Raw genomic sequence first — 21,117 nt, 5'->3', positions numbered from 1 at the left:
TTTCCTGATGTGCACAGGTATTGTGAAGGTCTCACAGTGACCACTGACCAGAACAGATGTTCTCTGCCCGAGCCAAGAGCGTGTTATAAAAGCGCTTGCTGGTGTGCTGGGTCCATCGTGCCTTGGTTGTTTCTGAACTAACTCTGGACAAATGGCTCCAAACTGATTAGTTAGGTGTGAATCACTCAGAAAAGACATTCCTTTTAGGTCTCCTTTCCCTACTGGGAATTTAAGATCAGGGACCAAGACTTCCTTGGTGATCCAGGGGTTAAGACTCCACTTTCCAATGCCAGAAATGTGAAGTTCTATCCCTGATTGGGGAACTGAGATCCCACATGCCCCTGAGTGCAGCCAAAAATTTAAAAAATAATAAATTCAGCTCAGTTCAGTCAAACAACCATATCCAACTCTCTGTGACCCTATGGACTGAAGCACACCTGACCTCCCTGTCCATCACCAACTCCTGGAGCCTGCTCAAACTCATGTCCATCAAGTCGGTGATGCCATCCAGCCATCTCATCCTCTGTCATCCCCTTCTCCTCCCACCTTCAATCTTTCCCAGCATCAGGGTCTTTTCCAATGAGTCAGTTCTTCGCATCAGGTAGTCAAAGTATTGGAGCTTCAGCTTCAGCATCAGTCTTTCCAATGAATATTCAGGACTGATATCCTTTAGGATCGACTGGTTTGATCTCCTTGCAATCCTGATTTCCTTTAGGAATGATTGGTTTGATCTCCTTGCAGTCCAAGGGAATCTATAAATTAATTACAAAAGAAAAAAAAAAAGAAGACGGGGGACCAAATGATTTGCATAATAAGTTTTCATGGAGTTGATCATCACCAGACATTGCTTGGCCATCACTGTCTCTCATGCTTTTTCTATTCCTTGCTGTTCTGGGCAGAAACGGTGCTAAGCTTCGTAGACGACATCATCTCTGGGGCGAAGTCTCCGTGTGCGATGCCCTCTCAGGTCCCAGACAAGCAGCTCACCACAATCTCTCTGATCATCCGATGCCTGGAACCCGACACCATCTACATGTGAGTGACACACACCCACCTCGCTATTCCTTGCCTTGAGCACCCCCGGACTTTTAGCGCGTTCCTTTTTACTACTTGAGCTCCTTTACAGACTTGGAAAAATATAAGTGTTCCAAATCTCGTCTCCATCATCATTATAGTGTTCTGTGTGTTAGTCGCTTAGTCGTGTCTGACTCTTTGTGACCCCGTGGACTGTAGCCCACCATGGGGTTTTCCAGGCAAGAAGACTGGAGTGGGTTGCCATATCCTTCCTCAGGAAATCTTCCTGACCCAGGTAGTTCTCCCACATGGCAGGCAGATTCCTTACCATCTGAGCCACCAAGGAAGGCCTAGCATTATAGGGGACTTTCTAAACACTGGATGGGGAGGATCAAAAAAGATAATATAACCCTATCCTAATTTGCAACACAGAGGGGAAACATATAAACAGCTAGCTTTAACATCAAGCAGAATGAAATAAAGGCTAGATATAAAAGAGCAAGGAACATGTCGTAGAAGAGAAAAGAAAGCTGTGATTCATTCCAAGTAGAGTGGAAGTCATCTGAACTGGGTTGTGCGGATTTGCAGTAGGTAGCACCATGTTAGAAAAGGCACACCAGATGGAGCAAACAGCAAGGGCAGAGGTGAAGAGGGGTGATGGCAAGCGGCCAGGAGGCGATGGGGTGGAAACAGACGGTGAAGAAAGGGGCCAGATGAAAGTGAACTCAGGAGAATAAAGTGAATGCTGAAAGTCAGAGGATATTATAACTTTTTTTTTTTTCTGGAGGAAAGGAGTAGAATACTAAGAGCTCTGTTTTAAAAAATCTAGCCTCAGCCACATTGAAATAGTTTTATAGAGGTGAGAGACGGTCTTTCTTCAAAGAAAATGCCACTAGCTCCTATCTTGGGGCACTTGGACCAGCTCTATTCTTGCTGGTAGTGCTTCCCTGTTTCCCTCTGTGCTCTGGGAACAACTGCGAAGTATTTTCAACGCAGACATAAAAGACACCAAAAGGGGAGAGATAGTGATGTAATCTAAGTAATGATGGCAACACTGGGGGACGAAGGCAGGATTCACAGTGATGCGGTTCTGGGACCGTTTGACCCCATCAGTATGAAAAACATTTAGCAGTTTACAGATGAGGTCGTGAGAATGGAGTCAAGGTTTCCAGAATAAATTGTTTCTATTTCCACAGTGAAAGAGTTCAGAGATGAAAAGCACAGGAAATGTGAGTGACATGGATTGCAAAACGGACTTCCATGCTCAGGCTGAATATCTTCAGTACAGGAAAGAGAGATGTAACCAAGGGGCCGGGCTGATGAAAGCAAAATACGTAAAGACAAGTGATATTCTGGAGGAGCTGGAAAATAGAGAGACATAAATGGTAACAGTAGGACAAAGGCAAGTCTCCTCGGGATTCTCATTAGCTGGCCTGCGGTTTGGGCAGCCTTGGTTCGGTGTTAAAGGCTCCTCCTGCCAGGGCAGGAGATGCAGGAGTCAAGGGTTTGATCCCTGGGTTGGGAAGACCCCCTGGAGGAGGGCATGGCAACCCACTCCAGTCTTCTTGCCTGGAGAATCTCATGGACAGAGGAGCCTGGCGGGATAGTCCATGGGATTGCAAAGGGTCGGACACGACTGAGCGACTGAGCGTGCTCGTCCTTCATTACTAGAGGAACCGATACAAGGAACAAAGGTTTGGAAATATGGAACACCTAACCCCCTGGAAATGCCTCAAACTCGGTGCAACTGGAATTCCCATATATAATGAGGGCTCAATAATTCCTGTCACTAAGTTACAACGGTTAATTAGGAATTTCAAGGCTCCTATGAGCGTGAGGCTGGCGTGGTTGTCTGTTATGAGTGCCAGTCTTTAACCACCCTGGGACCCTCCTCATGTTGGCTTTGGTCTGGCTACATTTCCTGATCAAAGACCTTAGTCTGATGCCTTCTCCAACTCTGCTATCCTAGGTGAGCTTTCAGCGTCTCCCTCTTAATTGATTGCAAAAGAAATGATGAGACTGCCCGAGCCAGAGGGAAGAAGAAACAGCCAACTTCCACTAGGTGGCGCTGCAGATCACATGCAGAGGGCGAGCGGGCAGGCCTGGGAGAGAGGCGCCTCTGCAGAGCTATCAAGTGAACCTCTAGAGCATCAGTTCCTGGCTTAAGGAGGGGAGCCCTGCATTAAGAGCTGAGGACACACGGGCCCCACACCTGGCTTTGTCCCTAGCCGATGACTGATGAAGTGGGACACAACGTTGTTATTTCCTTATCTGTAATACAGAGGAAGGCAGCGTTTATTTATGGCACGTTCCCTAGGTGTAGGTGTTTCTGGGAACCCTCCAACCCTGTGAGATTATGGTTGCTGTTCCCGTTTTATAGTTGAGGAAACTGAGTTCAGCAGCACTAAGCAACTTCCTCTGGATCACACAGCTTGTCGTCTGGCAGTGGTGGGTGGTTAAGAACTGAATCAATTTGCACGTTCTTCACTGCCTCTCACTCCCAGCTAGCCCAGGCTACTGGAGGATCGAGCATGATCTTATCACTCACATTAACGCACAGAGCTGGCTCTTCACCTGAGGTCCACAGAGGTGGAACATCCTTTCAGTATAACTGGCTCACTTTGTCATCCTACCCACTTTATTTGATGCATTGGAAAAGCATTATTCTGAGAAAGGCCTACAGTGCAAAAACAGCTAAGGATCCCTGGTTAAAAGGGAGTGTCTGGTCTGACATCTTCATTTTACACATGAGGAAACTGAGGCCAGAGTGGGGAGATGACGCCTGAGCCTTGTAGCCCACCATCCACATCACAGTGTGAGCCCACAGGAGAGCCGCTGCCTTTGGAGGGTGGGGGGAGATAGTGAACAGCTAATTCAGAAAGAGGGAGTGGATTTGGAGCCATCTGCAGAAACCACCACACCTGGAGCGGGCAGGGGTGGAGATGCAGATAGAGGCAGGAAGCCCACAGATGCTCCTTGCACATCAGATTTCAGTCCTTTAAAACATCAGCCCTGGAGCTAGAGCAGGGTTTCATTGGTTCACAAACACACACCCTCACGATACACGTGTCATCACACAGGCTCTAACGACAGGCTGAGCAATCCCAGCAGGCAGGCAGCGGTGGAAAGGGACCAGCAGCTCTGGACAAGGCAGTAGACGCGCTTACACATCAGCCCTCTGGATTGGGGGCAGAGCTTATCTCTTCTGCCCACTGATTCCAGCTACTTACTGTCCTACAAGTGTCCAAAAATAGAAACGATGATGCTGGCAATGAACAGAGAAGACTTCCTGAAGTAACTGCAGGTGACATTTCCTCTTGAAATGCGTAAAGTGTTCCCCAGGCTTGCTTCAGCAGTAAAAGTAATCTGGCTACTCCTCAGGGTCCCTCCAGGACTGAGAGAGCCAGGACCACTGAGGACGGTCTCTTAGGCCAAGAGTCTTCTCTATTTAGAAGCATGTGGGGAAGCACTGACTTTCCTAATACCTTGCTTTGCTATTAAAAATGATAAGGGCTTGCTGCTGCTGCTACTAAGTCACTTCAGTCGTGTCCGACTCTGTGTGACCCCACAGACGGCAGCCCGTTGGGCTCCGCTGTCCCTGGGATTCTCCAGGCAAGAACACTGGAGTGGGTTGCCATTTCCTTCTCCAATGCATGAAAGTGAAAAATGAAAGTGAAGTCGCTCAGTTGAGTCAGACTCTTAGGGACCCCATGGACTGCAGTCTACCAGGCTCCTCTGTCCATGGGAGTTTCCAGGCAAGAGTACTGGAGTGGGATGCCATTTCCTTCTCCGGATAATGGCTTAGGACCCTAAATTGTATACTAATTGCCCAGTCAGAGTAATGAGAATTAAATACAGCACACAAAATTTCATTGCAGCCCAGAATCCAGTAGACTTAGTGAGAACTCACAGCAGGATGAACCACAAAGCGAAACTCAGGGGAATGAGCCGAGTGGGGTGGGGTGAAGATTAACTGCATCCCAGGCACTGAGAGAGAGCATCCATCTGACAGCCACTGTGCTACCTGAGACTTAGGACATTTCAGTCCAGGGAAACTGCTAGAAATCAAGTGTCCAAGATTAAATAAGGCATGCTACAAGAAGTGGCTGGAACCCACTGTTGACAGTCCAGGGCAGGTGACCCCCAAACCTGTAAATATTCAGGCAGACAGCATCACGTGGCCCGTCAGCAGGTAGCAAGATGCCAGCCCTGACCTGGAGTCCTAAGGCAATTCTCAGGATCCTGGGAGGTGGGCTGGAAAAGATGAAGCAGAGCGGTCTAACAGAGGATGGGACATCGGGCTGGATCTCAGGGCGGGGGTTCAGGAAGCGGGCTCAGGCACATAGTTGGGGAGGGGCTGGTGAAGGAAGAGAGCCTGGTGGTGAGAGCAGGGCACAGGGCCAGGCTCACACCAGCAGTCCTGTGACTTTGCTGGCAGCTGGGCATTGACCTCATGGAGACTAGGACTTCCTCCTTTCTGACTCTGGAGAGAAGGGACACTGGAAATGGGGTCAGGGTAGAGTCTGCATGTGAGGGTGAGGGGAAATGCATCCACGTGGGAGTCCCTGAAGGTGGGGTGCAGGTCTGCAGCCTGCCCTGTGCACCTCTGGGCCCATCCCTGACAAACAGCTAAGATGATCTGGAGCAGAAGGGCAGAGAAGGAGGGTGAGACCTGGCTTGAGACCGGGTTGTGGGGATAAGACCAGGAAGCAGAGCAGGTGCCAGATTCAGGTGTGGTGGCCTCAGTCCCAGTTCCAGAAATAGTAGCAAGAGGTTGATCCAGTGTTTGTGTATTGCGGGGTCTAGAAGGAATGATGAAAAATTCTGGGGGCTGCCATTGCTAGGGAATCCAGGCAGCCCAGAGTGTGGGCCTGGATGCCAAGGGCTCAGATCTAGGAGGGGAGGGATGGTCGGGGAGAAAGGGCAGCCAGCCCCTAGGTTTTGGATCAGGGTGGCAGAGGGGTTTAATACCAGGCAAGGCAGTAGATCGGAACTAAGGAGCAGGGCGAGAAGCAGAGGGCAGTGGAACTGACAGAGTCACTCGTATACCTAAGATGGAAAAGCCGAGCACCTGCTCCTTGTTTGATCAGCAGCGAAGAGGTGGGGCGGTCCTGCACAGCCAGTGGGGTGGGATTCCAGCATGAGACTCTGAGGAGGGCAGAGGGAGGGAAAACAGCACATCAGGACACACAGGTTCTTAACACTGACCGTTTCCCGGGGTTTCTTGGCGGGTAGATGCAAGGCTGTCTTTTCTCTGCTGAGAGACTCGTGTATTTCCTGGCAGAGTCTTTAGGCAATTTCCATTTCTTTTCTGCCTCACCAGTTCAGCTGTCTGAGGCTCATTTACCTGAACAGGTGCCCGGGCCCCTCTGTCTGGGGGCCTCTTTCTTCTTTTCCCCTGTCTTCCTCCCTGCAGCTCTGCCCAGAGGAAAGAAGATGCAGACTTGCCAATAAATGCAGCCTCCCAGGGAGACACAGCAAAACAGAGAGAGACGAGAAAAGCAGTGTTAATGATTGGCGTTAGACTCACTAGATTAGTTGTTAGAGGCCCTGGGCACTGACACCAGGGGTTATCTTCATGGTTATATTCAAATTCCTCTCTGAGTAGCAGAGCCTGGTGTTGCTTTTTCCTCTGCATCCAGCTCCATCACCCAAGGGGGAAATTTTACATTCAGCCTTTGATGGCCAGGTCTTTATCCTCTTTCTGGGGTGTGTGTGTATGTGTGTGTGTGTGTGTGTGTGTGTGTGTGTGTGTGTGTGTTGAAGGGTGGAGGGGGCTCTTAGAACCACATCTTCTCATTGTCAGGGGTAGCATATGGTTTCCATTCTGACCTCCTTGTCCAATGCTGGTAGCATCTCCATGGGTCGAAAGGAGTCTCATGTAGGAAACAGAGGGTTCAGTCACAGGCAAGTCAGGACTCCTTGACTCTGGCTGTTTCACTTCTGACTTTAAAGAGGAAAACTGTCCTCAGTGCTTGGCACAAAAGCCTCAGCTGAGCACAAGATGGACAGAACAGAATTGACAGTAGTGTCATTGGGCGCCAGGTACTACGTTAGCTGTTTCTGAGTTTTATTATCCCATTTCATCTTCACAGTGATCTGCAAGCAATTTTGTTATCATCCCCATTTCACAGAGAGGGAAAATAAAGCTCAGAGGTGTTAACTACAACTCTACATGGCAGGAAGTAGAGGTTTCAGACCCACATCAGACCATCTGTTTCCGTAGATGCATGCTCTTTTCCTCAGATCAGTAGTTGTCAGGATGTAACAGGCATCAGGGGACCCACTCCAGTGTTCTTGCCTGGAGAATCCCAGGGATGGGGGAGCCTGGTGGGCTGCCATCTATGGGGTCGCACAGAGTCGGACACGACTGAAGCAACTTAGCACAGCAGCAGCAGCAACAGGCATCAGAGTCACCTGGAAGGCTTGTCATAGCACAGATTTTGTTCTCGCCCAGAGTTTCTGATTCAGTAGGTCTGGCATGGGGTATGAGGAATTTCATTGCTATCCACTTCCCTGGCGATACTACGGGTCTGGGGACCCTACTTGGAGGAACACTGCCCTGTGCCATGATGGTTGCTATCATGCAATATCCTCAAGACAGCAAATGGCAGCCCAGAACCCACCAGAAAGTAGTAAAAGACTCTATGCTTCATACTTTATGACCTGGGTGATGGTAGTAAGTGTATGACTCGGTGGCGAGAGCAGCCGGGGAAACCCGTGCATCCAGGCAAGGCTGGGTCGGTGAGTTCTCTCTGCTGATGCCCTCCTCTCCCTGCCAGGTTCACCCTGTGGGGCGTGGACAACACAGGCCGACGCTCCAGGCCAAGTGATGTGATTGTGAAGACCCCTTGCCCCGTGGTGGATGATGTCAAAGCACAAGGTAAGAGACGCGGAGGCCAGCAGACTCTGCTGAGGGTTGCTCCAGGGACCTCCCCTCACCATGGGGAAAGACGGAGCAAGGGAGTCAGACAGAACAGTCTGGAGTTCAGTGGGGAAGGGGGAGAATTCAAGGCTCAGGAGTGGAGCATCTCCTTTGCAGGAACACTTCAACCTCTGCCTCTGGTGTGGAAATCTGCATTGCGCCCTGGTATTCCACATGGCCTGTGAGTCAGGGAACGTAGCAGACACTGGTGAAGGCCCCAGACACACAAGGCAGTACACCAGGTGCTTAGGGACGTGATGCCAGGTGCTTTAGTACCTGTGACCTCTGCCCTCAGGATGCCCATCAGCTCACTTACCCTCTTCCTGTTTTTTTTTTTTTTTTTTTTTTGGTACATCTGAAGGGTTATTTTGAATTACAGTAAGGGAAGACTACAGATTTAGGATGCATTGCTGTATGACTCCCTCCTAAAAAGATGTGTCAAAATCTTCATTCTGCATTTTGGAATTGTTATGGATCAGTTCTTTGGTAAAGAATTATCCTTTTTCAATGCACCAGAATGAGCCCTTGTCAGTTAGGAAGAGTTGGTTTTCAGTCAACATCCATTATATAGATAGCGCATTTCTGACTGCTGCTTCTCATGAAGCTTCCTGGTGTCTGGATAGTGTCCCTTGCTCTAAGGTTTATTACATTCCCTCCACAACCAGGATTTCACCCTGCTGAGTGCCCCTTCTGCAGGGCCCTGGCACTAGTTAAAGTGATCTGATCAACTACCAATACGTACTAGCACCTGGACCGCTAACGGAGCAATCAGTTCAGTTCAGTTCAGCGCTCAGTCATGTCCAGCTCTTTGCGACCCCATGAATTGCAGCACGCCAGGCCTTCCTGTCCCGGAGAAGGCAATGACACCCCACTCCAGTACTCTTGGCTGGAAAATCCCATGGACTGAAGAGCCTGGTGGGCTGCAGTCCATGGGGTCACTAAGAGTCCGACATGACTGAATAACTTCACTTTCACTTTTCACTTTCATGCATTGGAGAAGGAAATGGCAACCCACTCCAGTGTTCTTGCCTGGAGAATCCCAGGGATGGGGGAGCCTGGTGGGCTGCCGTCTATGGGGTCGCTCAGAGTTGGATATGACTGAAGTGACTCAGCAGCAACAGCAGCAGCAGGCCTCCCTGTCTATCACCAACTCCCAGAGTTCACCCAAACTCATGTCCATCAAGTTGGTGATGCCATCCAGCCATCTCATCCTCTGTCATTCCCTTCTCCTCCTGCCCCCAATCCCTCCCAACATCAGAGTCTTTTCCAATGAGTCAACTCCTCATATCAGGTGGCCAAAGTACTGGAGTTTCAGCTTCAGCATCAGTCCTTCCAAAGAACACCCAGGACTGATCTCCTTTAGAATGGACTGGTTGGATTTCCTTGCAGTTCAAGGGACTCTCAAGAGTCTTCTCCAACACCACCGTTCAAAAGCATCAATTCTTTAGCGCCCAGCTTTCTTCATAGCCCAACTTTCATATCCATACATGACCACTGGAAAAACCATAGCCTTGATTAGATGGACCTTTGTTGGCAAAGTAATGTCTCTGCTTTTCAATATGCTGTCTAGGTTGGTCATAACTTTTCTTCCAAGGAGTAAACGTCTTTTAATTTCATGGCTGCAGTCACCATCTGCAGTGATTTTGGAGCCCCCCAAAATCAAGTCTGACACTGTTTCCACTGTTTCCCCACCTATTTGCCATGAAGCGATGGGACCAGATGCCATGAACTTAGTTTTCTGAATGTTGAGCTTTACGCCAACTTTTTCACTCTCCTCTTTCACTTTCATCAAGAGGCTTTTTAGTTCCTCTTCACTTTCTGCCATAATGGTTAGCAATAGCATGTGCATATTAACAGAAATGGTGACTGATGTTAGAAGTTTGGGTTGCACAGGTATTGATAAGAGAAGTTTTCTTGCCAAGCTGGCCTGTGGTACCCCTCAAATCACCTTAACTGTGGCACATGAGTTAAGGCAACTCCAGCTGCCTCAAGTTGGTTATGAGTTGACATAATCCCACAATGTTCAAGAGGTGACGCCATGGTGATGCAAAGTCACACTGGGAAGAGTGGCCTAAACCCACTTTATTTATTTTTGAAAACGCTTTATCTGTCTGTTTCTCTGGCTGTGTTGGGTCTCTGGTTGAAGCGCGTGGCGGCGGCTCGTTAGCTGCGGTGTGTGGCCTCTCACTGTGGAGGCGCCTCTGGCTGCGGAGCAGACTCTAGGACTTGCAGCCTTCGGTGGTTGCAGCACGTGGGCTCGGTAGTGGCTGCTTTCAGGCTCTAAAGCTTGGGCTCAGCAGTTGTGGGCTCAGCTGCCCTGAGTCATGTGGGATCTTTCTGGACTAGGGATCGAACCCGTGTCTCCTATTGCAAGGTGGATTCTTCACCCCTGGATCACCAGGGAAGGCCTGTTGTTGTTGATCAGTCCCCAAATCGTGTCTGTTTGCAACCCCATGGACAGCAGCACACCAGGCCTCCCTGCCCCTCAGTATCTCTCAGAATTTGCCCAAGTTTCATGTCCACTGAATTGGTGATGCCATCCAACCCTCTCATCTTTTGTTGCCCTCTTCTTCTTCTGCCTACTAGGGAAACCCTAGATCTACTTAATTGGGATCCCTGATGCTGCAGCACTTTACAACTTCTGAAAGGGAAGGACTTTTATTTACTACCTCATTAAACATGCATCGCATGCTAAAAGCATAGTTATTTTCAACAAAGAAATCTGATCATTTTAATGCCTCCTCCTACAACCCTTTAATGGGTTTCCATTCTTTTCCTGATGAAGATAAAAATATGTATCAGACATATTAGGACCTAAATAGAGGATCCCTTGCCCACTTCTCCGGCTTCTTCTTGCCCCTGCTCTCCATCAGTCTCTGTATTTTCTGAAGCCTCACTGCCTCTCTCAGTACCTCAGCACATCATTTCCAACATGGAGGCTCTGCCCACGCTGGGCTTTTGACCTCAAGTATGCTCCAGCCCCATCCCTTCCACTGATCAACTCCTCTCAGTTTATAGTTCTCAGAGCAAGCGTCCCTGCTCCGAGCAGGGGTCCAGGGCCGCTGCTTGATGCCCTCATGGTACCATGTTTCTTTCCTTCAGAACACTTATCTCAGTTTGTTATTATAATGCCTTATTCAATGCCTGTCTACCTCATTAGTCAGTGAGTTCCGTGAGAGCAGAGTTCTGGTTTCTCTTTGCTCACAATGGTGTCCCTAACACTCAGAAAGCAGCATGCTGACTGACTGGTTCCAGAAAGCTTAGACTGTGGAGATGTTATGGCTGACTGGAGACCTTTAAGTATAAGACCAATGTGCTTCTCTCTGGAGTGAATGCTGCCTGGCGTGTAGGGTGTGGACAGAATGAGTTTTGAACATTTGAGAAATCCCTCCATGATGAAAGCATAACCTGAGGTGGAACATCCTTAGATGAGAGACTAGGGAGGACCCTCGGCACCCTTACTTTACCATCTGTTGATTTCTTACTCCAAGCCAGAGCAGGGACAGGTGGTGAGAAGGTGCCCCAGTTCTTTCTGTTTTGGAGACTTTGCCAATGTCCTTGCTGGCAGCGGCAGGCACCCTGGATTTCCTTGCTGAATAGGCAGTGGGCTGGTTGACATCAGTGGGTGATAAGCAGGTAGGCGAGATGCCTCATAATGCCACCTGCAGGAAGAGATGGGTAGAGCAAGTTTGGAATAAAGAGTAGGACTTCCCAGGTGGCACCAGCAGTCAAGAACCCACCTGCCAATGCAGGAGACATTAAAGACACAGGTTTGACCCCTGGGTCAGGAAGATCCCCTGGAGGAAGGCATGGCAACCCACTCCAGTATTCTTGCCTGGAGAATCCCATGGACAGAGGAGCCTGGCGGGTTACAGTCCATGGGGTCACAAAGACCTGGGCACGACTGAAGCAATTTAGCGTGCACACAAGGTAGAGTAATCAGCCAGGGAGAGACCACGATACTATTTCTCTGTGGGGCTTCTTTGTGTTAATTCTAGTACCCAAAGCATATCAAAATATGCTTCTGATCATTTGTGCTCCCTGGCAAAGAAGACTTTCTGAAACCCCAGCAGCCCAGCTGGGAGCACAAGAGGCAATTTAACGCTGAGAGAATGAAATAATGTTCCCAGGTCCCGCTATCCTTCAGCCAGGAAGGAGTCCTGTACAGGGCAGGTGTGGAGATTAATGAATTAGGCTAATTAAGGGCATCCTTGCAAATTAGTACTGGCCTAGCAGTTATCCCCCCCCCCACCCAAAAAAAAAATGCTTTGCCTCTTCAAACCCAGATGGTGATCACAAATATAACTCACTTGAGTGGAGTTTACAACTAGTAACAAATGGGAATTACCTTTTAAGTGACCCAGAGCATGACCTCAGCTCCTAATTATCTAACAGAAAGCCAGACTCTATTTCTTATATGATCATTTTCCTAAACTAGGAATTCTTCTATGAAGAATTTTACCACCTCATGACTGTAAAGCCTTTGACCAAATGAGTTTCTACCAGTAAAACCACCCTTCTCCTAGCAGGAAAGGCTATGTTCAGTAATAAGTAATCAACTTAGTCTCTAGGTTTGGGGTGCAGCCTTATAGGAGTTCTTCACTAAGCAAAGGCTGGTTCTGATCCATCTTTCCTCCAGCATCCATCCTCCTCTCCTGATGCCAAACACAAATCCTATCTATTTCTTCATTGCTACTTCCACAGCCATTTACTCATTAATAACACACCCTGGTATTAGATGCTAAAGAAACAAAAAGAACAAGGCTCAGAATCTGTTTTCAAGAATTCTGTAATCAGATTTCTGAATTTATCAAATAAAACAGCTTATTTTAAGCCCTTCCTGAATATCTGACTTAGGCTTTAGGGGGGGAAAAAAATCCCTTGCCTCATGGAGACTATGTTTAAGCAGGGATGACAAAGCAAAAAACAAAAAAAAAGGGGGGGGAATAAAAATAAATACTGTGTCAGATAGCGACATGTGTTATGGAGAAGCAGGGGAATGGATTAAGAGCTGCAGAGAGCAGAATTTCAGCTAGAGCGGGCTGGGAAGCAGGTGAGGGAGGAAGACACACAGACATCTGGGGGAGGGGCCTTCTCCGGTTTCAGCCATCATAGGGATATGGAGGGAAGGAAGAGTGAGCCAAGGGCAAGGGCAAGGGGAGAGTTGGTTGCCAGGTAACAGTGCTGGTCCCAGAGGAAGTACGCAAGTTTTGAGAGAATGAATTAGTATAGAGCAGTGGTGGTCAAAGAGTGGTCCATACCAGCAACAGCAGCATCACCTGGGAGCTCATCAGAAATGCAGACACAGGTTCTATCTGAGACCTACTGGATCAGGAACTTCAGTGGGAACCAGAAACCTGGGCTTTCACAAGCCTTCCTGCCTGTGAATCAAGTTTAATTCTCAAGTTTGAGAATCCCTGGTGTGAAGGAAGCACAGAGCAGCATAGAGAGGGAAAGGTTGGGGAGAGGACAGACTGACTTGGAGGATGCGGGGGAAGGGACTTTGCAGTTTGGACAGTGCTAAGAATGCAAAGCAGAAGGCCTGGGTTTGAGCCCTGGGCTGGGCAGATCCCCTGGGGGAGGGCATGGCAACCCACTTCAATATTCTTGCCTGGAGAATCCCCATGGACAGAGGAGCCTGGTGGGCTAGTCCATGGGGTTGCAAAGAGTCAGACATGACTGAGTGACTAATCACAGCACGCAAGAATGACAAAGATAAAAAGCCAGTTGGGATTCATGGTCCTTAAGTTTTCACGTGGAATTCTACGGTCAGTTCCATCAGTGCGGGGACAGACTGGGGTTTTAGGTAGTTCCCCACCAAAATAATGAAACTGATGACTTAGGACCTCCATTCAGGAGACTTTCATCACAGCCGCCAAGGAGGCCATTGCAGAAGGGATAGATGCTTCCCAGGATGCTTATTTCTTAGTAAAAAGAGCAACCACTGCTGAGGGATAAGAAAGCTCCCTCCTGCCCTTGGAGTCACTCCTTTTCATTTAAATAAGACTATTTCCCCCTGCCCCACTCTTGGACTCCTGTGTTTCAATCTCTGTCTCATGGCACTGGGAAAAACACGATCAAGTAGAAAACCAGTAACAGTGATTTTTAAAAATAATATCTAGTATTGGCCAGCTGTCTCCCTCCCTCACTTCCAAACACCATGGGTGATCCGCATGTTTCAGATCTGCTGCCCACCATCGCTGGGGAGCTTCTGTGCTAGTGTTTCCTCTCACTGGCCTCCTCTGCCCTGGACGTCCCCAGCTCATTGTCTCCCCTTCTCCAAGCCTCAGCTTGATTGTCATCTTTCCAGCGTTTCCCTCATATTAAAATTGCAGTGCCGGGGAGGAGGGAAAGATGGCGGAGGAATAGGACGGGAAGATCACTTTCTCCTTCACAAATTCCTCAAAAGAACATTTCAACGCTGAGCAAACTTCACAAAACAAATTATGTAGGCTGGCAGAGGACATCAGGCAACCAGAAAAGCAGACCTTTGTCTTCAAAAACAGGTAGGATAAAATATAAAAGACGAAAAAGGAGACAAAGGAGGTGGGGAGGGAGCTCCGTCCCGGGAAGGGAAGCCCGTCCTGGGAAGGGAATTTTAAGAAGAGAGGTTTCCAAACACCAGGAAACACTCTCCCTGCCGAGTCTGTGGCGAACCTTGGAAACACAGAGGGCAACATAACAGGAAGGAAAAATAGATAAATAATTAAAACCAACAGATTACAAGCCCACCAGTAACTCCCCCAGCGGAAAAGCAGCACAGACGCCTGCATCCGCCATTGGGAAGTGGGGGCAGGGCAGGGACGCGCGGGAGGCGCGGGCTGCAGAGCTTTGTAAGAATCGGGCAGGAACGCCCCACGCGCAACCAGAACGACCTAACCTGGGCTAGCAAATCAGACTGTGGGATAGCTACCACGCGAAAAGCTCGAACATAAGACCCCGCCAGGACCGAGCACAGAACAAAGGACGGAACGGAAAAAGCCGGCTGCAGACCATCCCCCGCCGGGGACAGGCAGCCAGAGCCGTAAGGTCTGGAAAGGGGCAACTGCAGACCCGGAGAGACTTTGCTTACCTAACTGCAAGCAGGCTCCTTTGCTAAGACTTCTGGGGGAGCTGGACAGTCACAATTTGCCTCACGGGGTGCGCCAGCAGTCCGCCCAGAAAGCTGAGCAGCAGCGGCAGAAAAGGTGACAAGCCGCGGCGACCGCGCTCGCCAAACTCGCCAAACTCCTGAGCTACTCGGACCTGGGAAGGGCACAAAGCGCAGTTCCAGCCGAATCTGTGCCTCTGAGGGCTGCCTGAGCGCCGAACCTGAGCGGCTTGGACCGGGGAAGTGCACGCAGCCTAGGGCCGGCCCCAGACGGTTCCCAGCTGAGCATCGTAGAACCGGAGCGGTTTGTGCGCCGCGAGAAAGGACAGGTCAAGCGGAGCAGAGATACTGTGTGCACACGACAGTGCTATTTGTTCGCAGCATCCCCCCTCCCCACAGCGCGACTGAACTAGTGATCCTAAAAAACCAGCAAACAGAAGAAGTTAATCAGAGGGAACCACCTTGGAAGTGATCCCACACGGCCCATAATACCAGAAAGGGCAAGATATATATATATATATATTTTAATATTTTTAAAAGCACTCCTTTTTTTTTTTTTTTTGCTTTTTTTTGTAACTTTTTTTTTTAATTGTTGTCTTCTTTTTCTCCTTAAATTTTTATTTCTATAACCTATTATTACTAATTTTTTTTAAAGACCTTTTTTTTTTTTTTTTTTTTTTAAGGCAAACACCATATATATTCTTTGGATGGTTGTTGTTGGTTTTTTTTTTTTTTTTTTTTTTTTTTTTTGATTGTCTGTTTGTTTTTTAATAATTCTTTTTTTTCTTTCTTCCTTTTTCCTTCTGCTTCTCTTTAATATTGTATCTTTGAAAATCCAAACTCTACTCTAGATTTTTAATCTTTGCTCTTAGGTGTTTATTGCCAATTTTGTACATTTAAAAACCCAAACTTCACTACCCCAGTTTACCTGAGAGCGAGATTACTGGCTTGACCACTCTCTCCTCCTCTGGACTCTCCTTTTTCTCCACCAGGTGGCCTCTGTCTCTTTCCCCCCCCATCTCTCCTCTATCCAACTCTGTGAATCTCTGTGTGTTCCAGATGGTGGGGAACACCTAAGGAACAGGTTACTGGCAGGAATTGTCTCTCTCCCACTCATTCCTCTCTCTGATCCTCCTGGTCACCTCTGTCCACTTCCTCCCTCTCCTCTTCCCCGTATAACTCTGTAAATACCCCTGAGCGGGCCAAACTATAGAGCGCACATAAGGAAGTGACTACTGGCTAGTTTGCTCTCTTCTCTTTTGATCTCACCGCATCTCATTCCAGTTACCTCTAACTACCTCCTCCATCTTCTCTTCTCCTTATAACCCAGTGAACCTCTCTGAGTGTCCCTCAATGTGGAGAAACTTTTCATCTTTAACCTAGATGTTTTATCATCGGTGCTGTATAGATGGAGAAGTCTAGAGGCTACTGTAAAAATAAAACTGAAAGCCAGAAGCAGGAGGCTTAAATCCAAAGCCTGAAAACATTAGAGAACTCATGAATTCAGGGAACATTAAGCAATAGGAGCCCATCTAATGCCTTCATACCTACACCAAAACCAAGCTCCACCCAAGGGCCAACAAGTTCCAAAACAAGACATACCACGCAAATTCTCCAGCAACACAGAAACAATCCCCTGAGCCTCAATATACAGGCAGCTCAATATTATCCCAAAACCTTTGATGTCTTGTAACCCATTACGGGTTACTCCACTGCACTCGAGAGAGAAGAAACCCAGCTCCACCCGCCAAAACTCCAACACAAGCCTCCCTAACCAGGAAACCTTGACAAGCCACTGACAGAACCCCACCCAAAGTGAGGAAGCTCCAAAATAAAGAGAACTCCACAAATTACCAGAATATAAAAAGGCCACCCCAAACGCAGCAATATAACCAAGATGAAGAGACAGAGGAATACTCAGCAGGTAAAGGAACAGGAGAGCTGCCCACCAAACCAAACAAAAGAGGAAGAAGTAGGGAATCTACCGGAGAAGGAATTCCGAATATTGATAGTGAAAATGATCCAAAATCTTGAAATCAAAATGGAATCACAGATAAATAGGCTAGAGACAAAGATTGAGAAGATGCAAGAAAGGTTTAACAAGGACCTAGAAGAAATAAAAAAGAGTCAAAATATAATGAATAACGCAATAAATGAGATCAGAAACACTCTGGAGGCAACAAATAGTAGAATAACGGAGGCAGAAGATAGGATTAGTGAAATAGAAGATAGAATGGTAGAAATAAATGAATCAGAGAGGAAACAAGAAAAACGAATTAAAAGAAATGAGGACAATCTCAGAGACCTCCAGGACAATATGAAACGCTCCAACATTCGAATTATAGGAGTCCCAGAAGAAGAAGACAGAAAGAAAGATCATGAGAAAATCCTTGAGGAGATAATAGTTGAAAACTTCCCTAAAATGGGGAAGGAAATAATCACTCAAGTCCAAGAAACACAGAGAGTTCCAAATAGGATTAACCCAAGGCGAAACACCCCAAGACACATATTAATCAAATTAACAAAGATCAAACACAAAGAACAAATATTAAAAGCAGCAAGGGAAAAACAACAAATAACACACAAGGGGATTCCCATAAGGATAACAGCTGATCTTTCAATAGAAACTCTTCAGGCCAGGAGAGAATGGCAAGACATACTTAAAGTGATGAAAGACAATAACCTACAGCCCAGATTACTGTACCCAGCAAGGATCTCATTCAAATACGAAGGAGAAATCAAAAGCTTTACAGACAAGCAAAAGCTGAGAGAATTCAGCACCACCAAACCAGCTCTCCAACAAATTCTAAAGGATATTCTCTAGAAAGGAAACACAAAAAGGGTGTATAAACCCGAACCCAAAACAACAAAGTAAATGGTAACGGGATCATACTTATCAATAATCACCTTAAACGTAAATGGGTTGAACGTCCCAACCAAAAGACAAAGACTGAACGAATGGATACAAAAACAAGACCCCTCTATTTGCTGCTTACAAGAGACCCACCTCAAAACAAGGGACACATACAGACTGAAAGTGAAGGGCTGGAAAAAGATATACCACGCAAATAGAGACCAAAAGAAAGCAGGAGTGGCAATACTCATATCCGATAAAATAGACTTTAAAACAAAGGCTGTGAAAAGAGACAAAGAAGGCCACTACATAATAATCAAAGGAACAATCCAAGAAGAAGATATAACAATTATAAATATATATGCACCTAATATAGGAGCACCGCAATATGTAAGACAAATGCTAACAAGTATGAAAGGGGAAATCAACAATAACACAATAATAGTGGGAGACTTTAATACCCCACTCACACCTATGGACAGATCAACTAAACAGAAAATTAACAAAGAAACGCAAACTTTAAATGATACATTAGATCAGTTAGATCTAATTGATATCTACAGGACATTTCACCCCAAAACAATGAATTTCACCTTTTTTTCAAATGCTCATGGAACCTTCTCCAGGATAGATCACATCCTGGGCCATAAATCTAAACTTGATAAATTCAAAAAAATCGAAATCATTCCAAGCATCTTTTCTGACCATAATGCATTAAGGTTAGATCTCAATTACAGGAGAAAAACTATTAAAAATTCCAACATATGGAGGTTGAACAACACACTTCTGAATAACCAACAAATCACAGAAGAAATCAAAAAAGAAATCAAAATATGCATAGAAACTAATGAAAATGAAAACACAACAACCCAAAACCTGTGGGACACTATAAAAGCAGTGCTAAGAGGAAAGTTCATAGCAATACAGGCATACCTCAAGAAACAAGAAAAAAGTCAAATAAACAACCTAACTCTACAACTAAAGCAACTAGAAAAGGAAGAGTTGGAGAACCCCAGAGTGAGTAGAAGGAAAGAAATCTTAAAAATTAGGGCAGAAATAAATGCAAAAGAAACAAAAGAGACCATAGCAAAAATCAACAAAGCCAAAAGCTGGTTCTTTGAAAGGATAAATAAAATTGACAAACCATTAGCCAGACTCATCAAGAAGCAAAGAGAGAAAAATCAAATCAATAAAATTAGAAATGAAAATGGAGAGATCACAACTGACAACACAGAAATACAAAGGATCATAAGAGACTACTATCAGCAGTTGTATGCCAATAAAATGGACAACGTGGAAGAAATGGACCAATTCTTAGAAAAGTACAATTTTCCAAAACTGAACCAGGAAGAAATAGAAAACCTTAACAGACCCATCACAAGCACGGAAATTGAAACTGTAATCAGAAATCTTCCAGCAAACAAAAGCCCAGGTCCAGACGGCTTCACAGCTGAATTCTACCAAAAATTTCGAGAAGAGCTAACACCTATCCTCCTCAAACTCTTCCAGAAAATTGCAGAGGAAGGTAAACCTCCAAACTCATTCTATGAGGCCACCATCACCCTAATACCAAAACCTGACAAAGATGTCACAAAAAAAGAAAACTACAGGCCAATATCACTGATGAACATAGATGCAAAAATCCTCAACAAAATTCTAGCAATCAGAATCCAACAACACATTAAAAAGATCATACACCATGACCAAGTGGGCTTTATCCCAGGGATGCAAGGATTCTTCAATATCCGCAAATCAATCAATGTAATTCACCACATTAACAAATTGAAAAATAAAAACCATATGATTATCTCAATAGATGCAGAGAAGGCCTTTGACAAAATTCAACATCCATTTATGATAAAAACTCTCCAGAAAGCAGGAATAGAAGGAACATACCTCAACATAATAAAAGCTATATATGACAAACCCACAGCAAACATTATCCTCAATGGTGAAAAATTGAAAGCATTTCCCTTAAAGTCAGGAACAAGACAAGGGTGTCCACTTTCACCGCTACTATTCAACATAGTTCTGGAAGTTTTGGCCACAGCAATCAGAGCAGAAAAAGAAATAAAAGGAATCCAAATTGGAAAAGAAGAAGTAAAACTATCACTGTTTGCAGATGACATGATCCTCTACATGGAAAACCCTAAAGACTCCACCAGAAAATTACTAGAGATCATCAATGAATATAGTAAAGTTGCAGGATATAAAATCAACACACAGAAATCCCTTGCATTCCTATACACGAATAATGAGAAAGTAGAAAAAGAAATTAAGAAAACAATTCCATTTACCATTGCAACGAAAAGAATAAAATACTTAGGAATATATCTACCTAAAGAAACTAAAGACCTATATATAGAAAACTATAAAACACTGATGAAAGAAATCAAAGAGGACACTAATAGATGGAGAAATATACCATGTTCATGGATCGGAAGAATCAATATAGTGAAAATGAGTATACTACCCAAAGCAATTTACAAATTCAATGCAATCCCTGTCAAGCTACCAGCCACATTTTTCACAGAACTAGAACAAATAATTTCAAGATTTGTATGGAAATACAAAAAGCCTCGAATAGCCAAAGCAATCTTGAGAAAGAAGAATGGAACGGGAGGAATCAACTTGCCTGACTTCAGGCTCTACTACAAAGCCACAGTCATCAAGACAGTATGGTACTGGCACAAAGACAGACATATAGATCAATGGAACAAAATAGAAAGCCCAGAGATAAATCCACACACATATGGACACCTTATCTTTGACAAAGGAGGCAAGAATATACAATGGAGTAAAGACAATCTCTTTAACAAGTGGTGCTGGGAAAACTGGTCAACCACTTGTAAAAGAATGAAACTAGATCACTTTCTAACACCCTACACAAAAATAAACTCAAAATGGATTAAAGATCTAAATGTAAGATCAGAAACTATAAAACTCCTAGAGGAGAATATAGGCAAAACACTCTCAGAAATAAATCACAGCAGGATCCTCTATGATCCACCTCCCAGAATTCTGGAAATAAAAGCAAAAATAAACAAATGGGATCTAATTAAAATTAAAAGCTTCTGCACAACAAAGGAAAATATAAGCAAGGTGAAAAGACAGCCTTCTGAATGGGAGAAAATAATAGCAAATGAAGCAACTGACAAACAACTAATCTCAAAAATATACAACCAACTTATGCAGCTCAACTCCAGAAAAATAAACGACCCAATCAAAAAATGG

General features: G+C 45.9%; 1 protein-coding gene across 1 annotated transcript in view; it reads left to right on the top strand.

Moving 5' to 3' along the window:
- The window catches only part of ASTN1 (astrotactin 1), a 368,181-nt gene that overhangs the window by 332,962 nt on the left and 14,102 nt on the right, over window positions 1-21,117 (top strand). Inside the window, exons 20-21 of the mRNA XM_069546136.1 lie at window positions 900-1,035; window positions 7,797-7,897. Coding sequence (XP_069402237.1) covers window positions 900-1,035; window positions 7,797-7,897 — 237 coding nt within the window. The remainder of the gene's footprint in view (window positions 1-899; window positions 1,036-7,796; window positions 7,898-21,117) is intronic.

This window comes from Ovis canadensis, chromosome 12, assembly GCF_042477335.2.
Source record: "Ovis canadensis isolate MfBH-ARS-UI-01 breed Bighorn chromosome 12, ARS-UI_OviCan_v2, whole genome shotgun sequence".
In the NCBI taxonomy this organism is placed as follows: domain Eukaryota; kingdom Metazoa; phylum Chordata; class Mammalia; order Artiodactyla; family Bovidae; genus Ovis; species Ovis canadensis.
The sequence above is the reverse complement of the archived record's forward strand: the minus strand, read 5'-3'. Positions and strand labels throughout refer to the sequence as shown.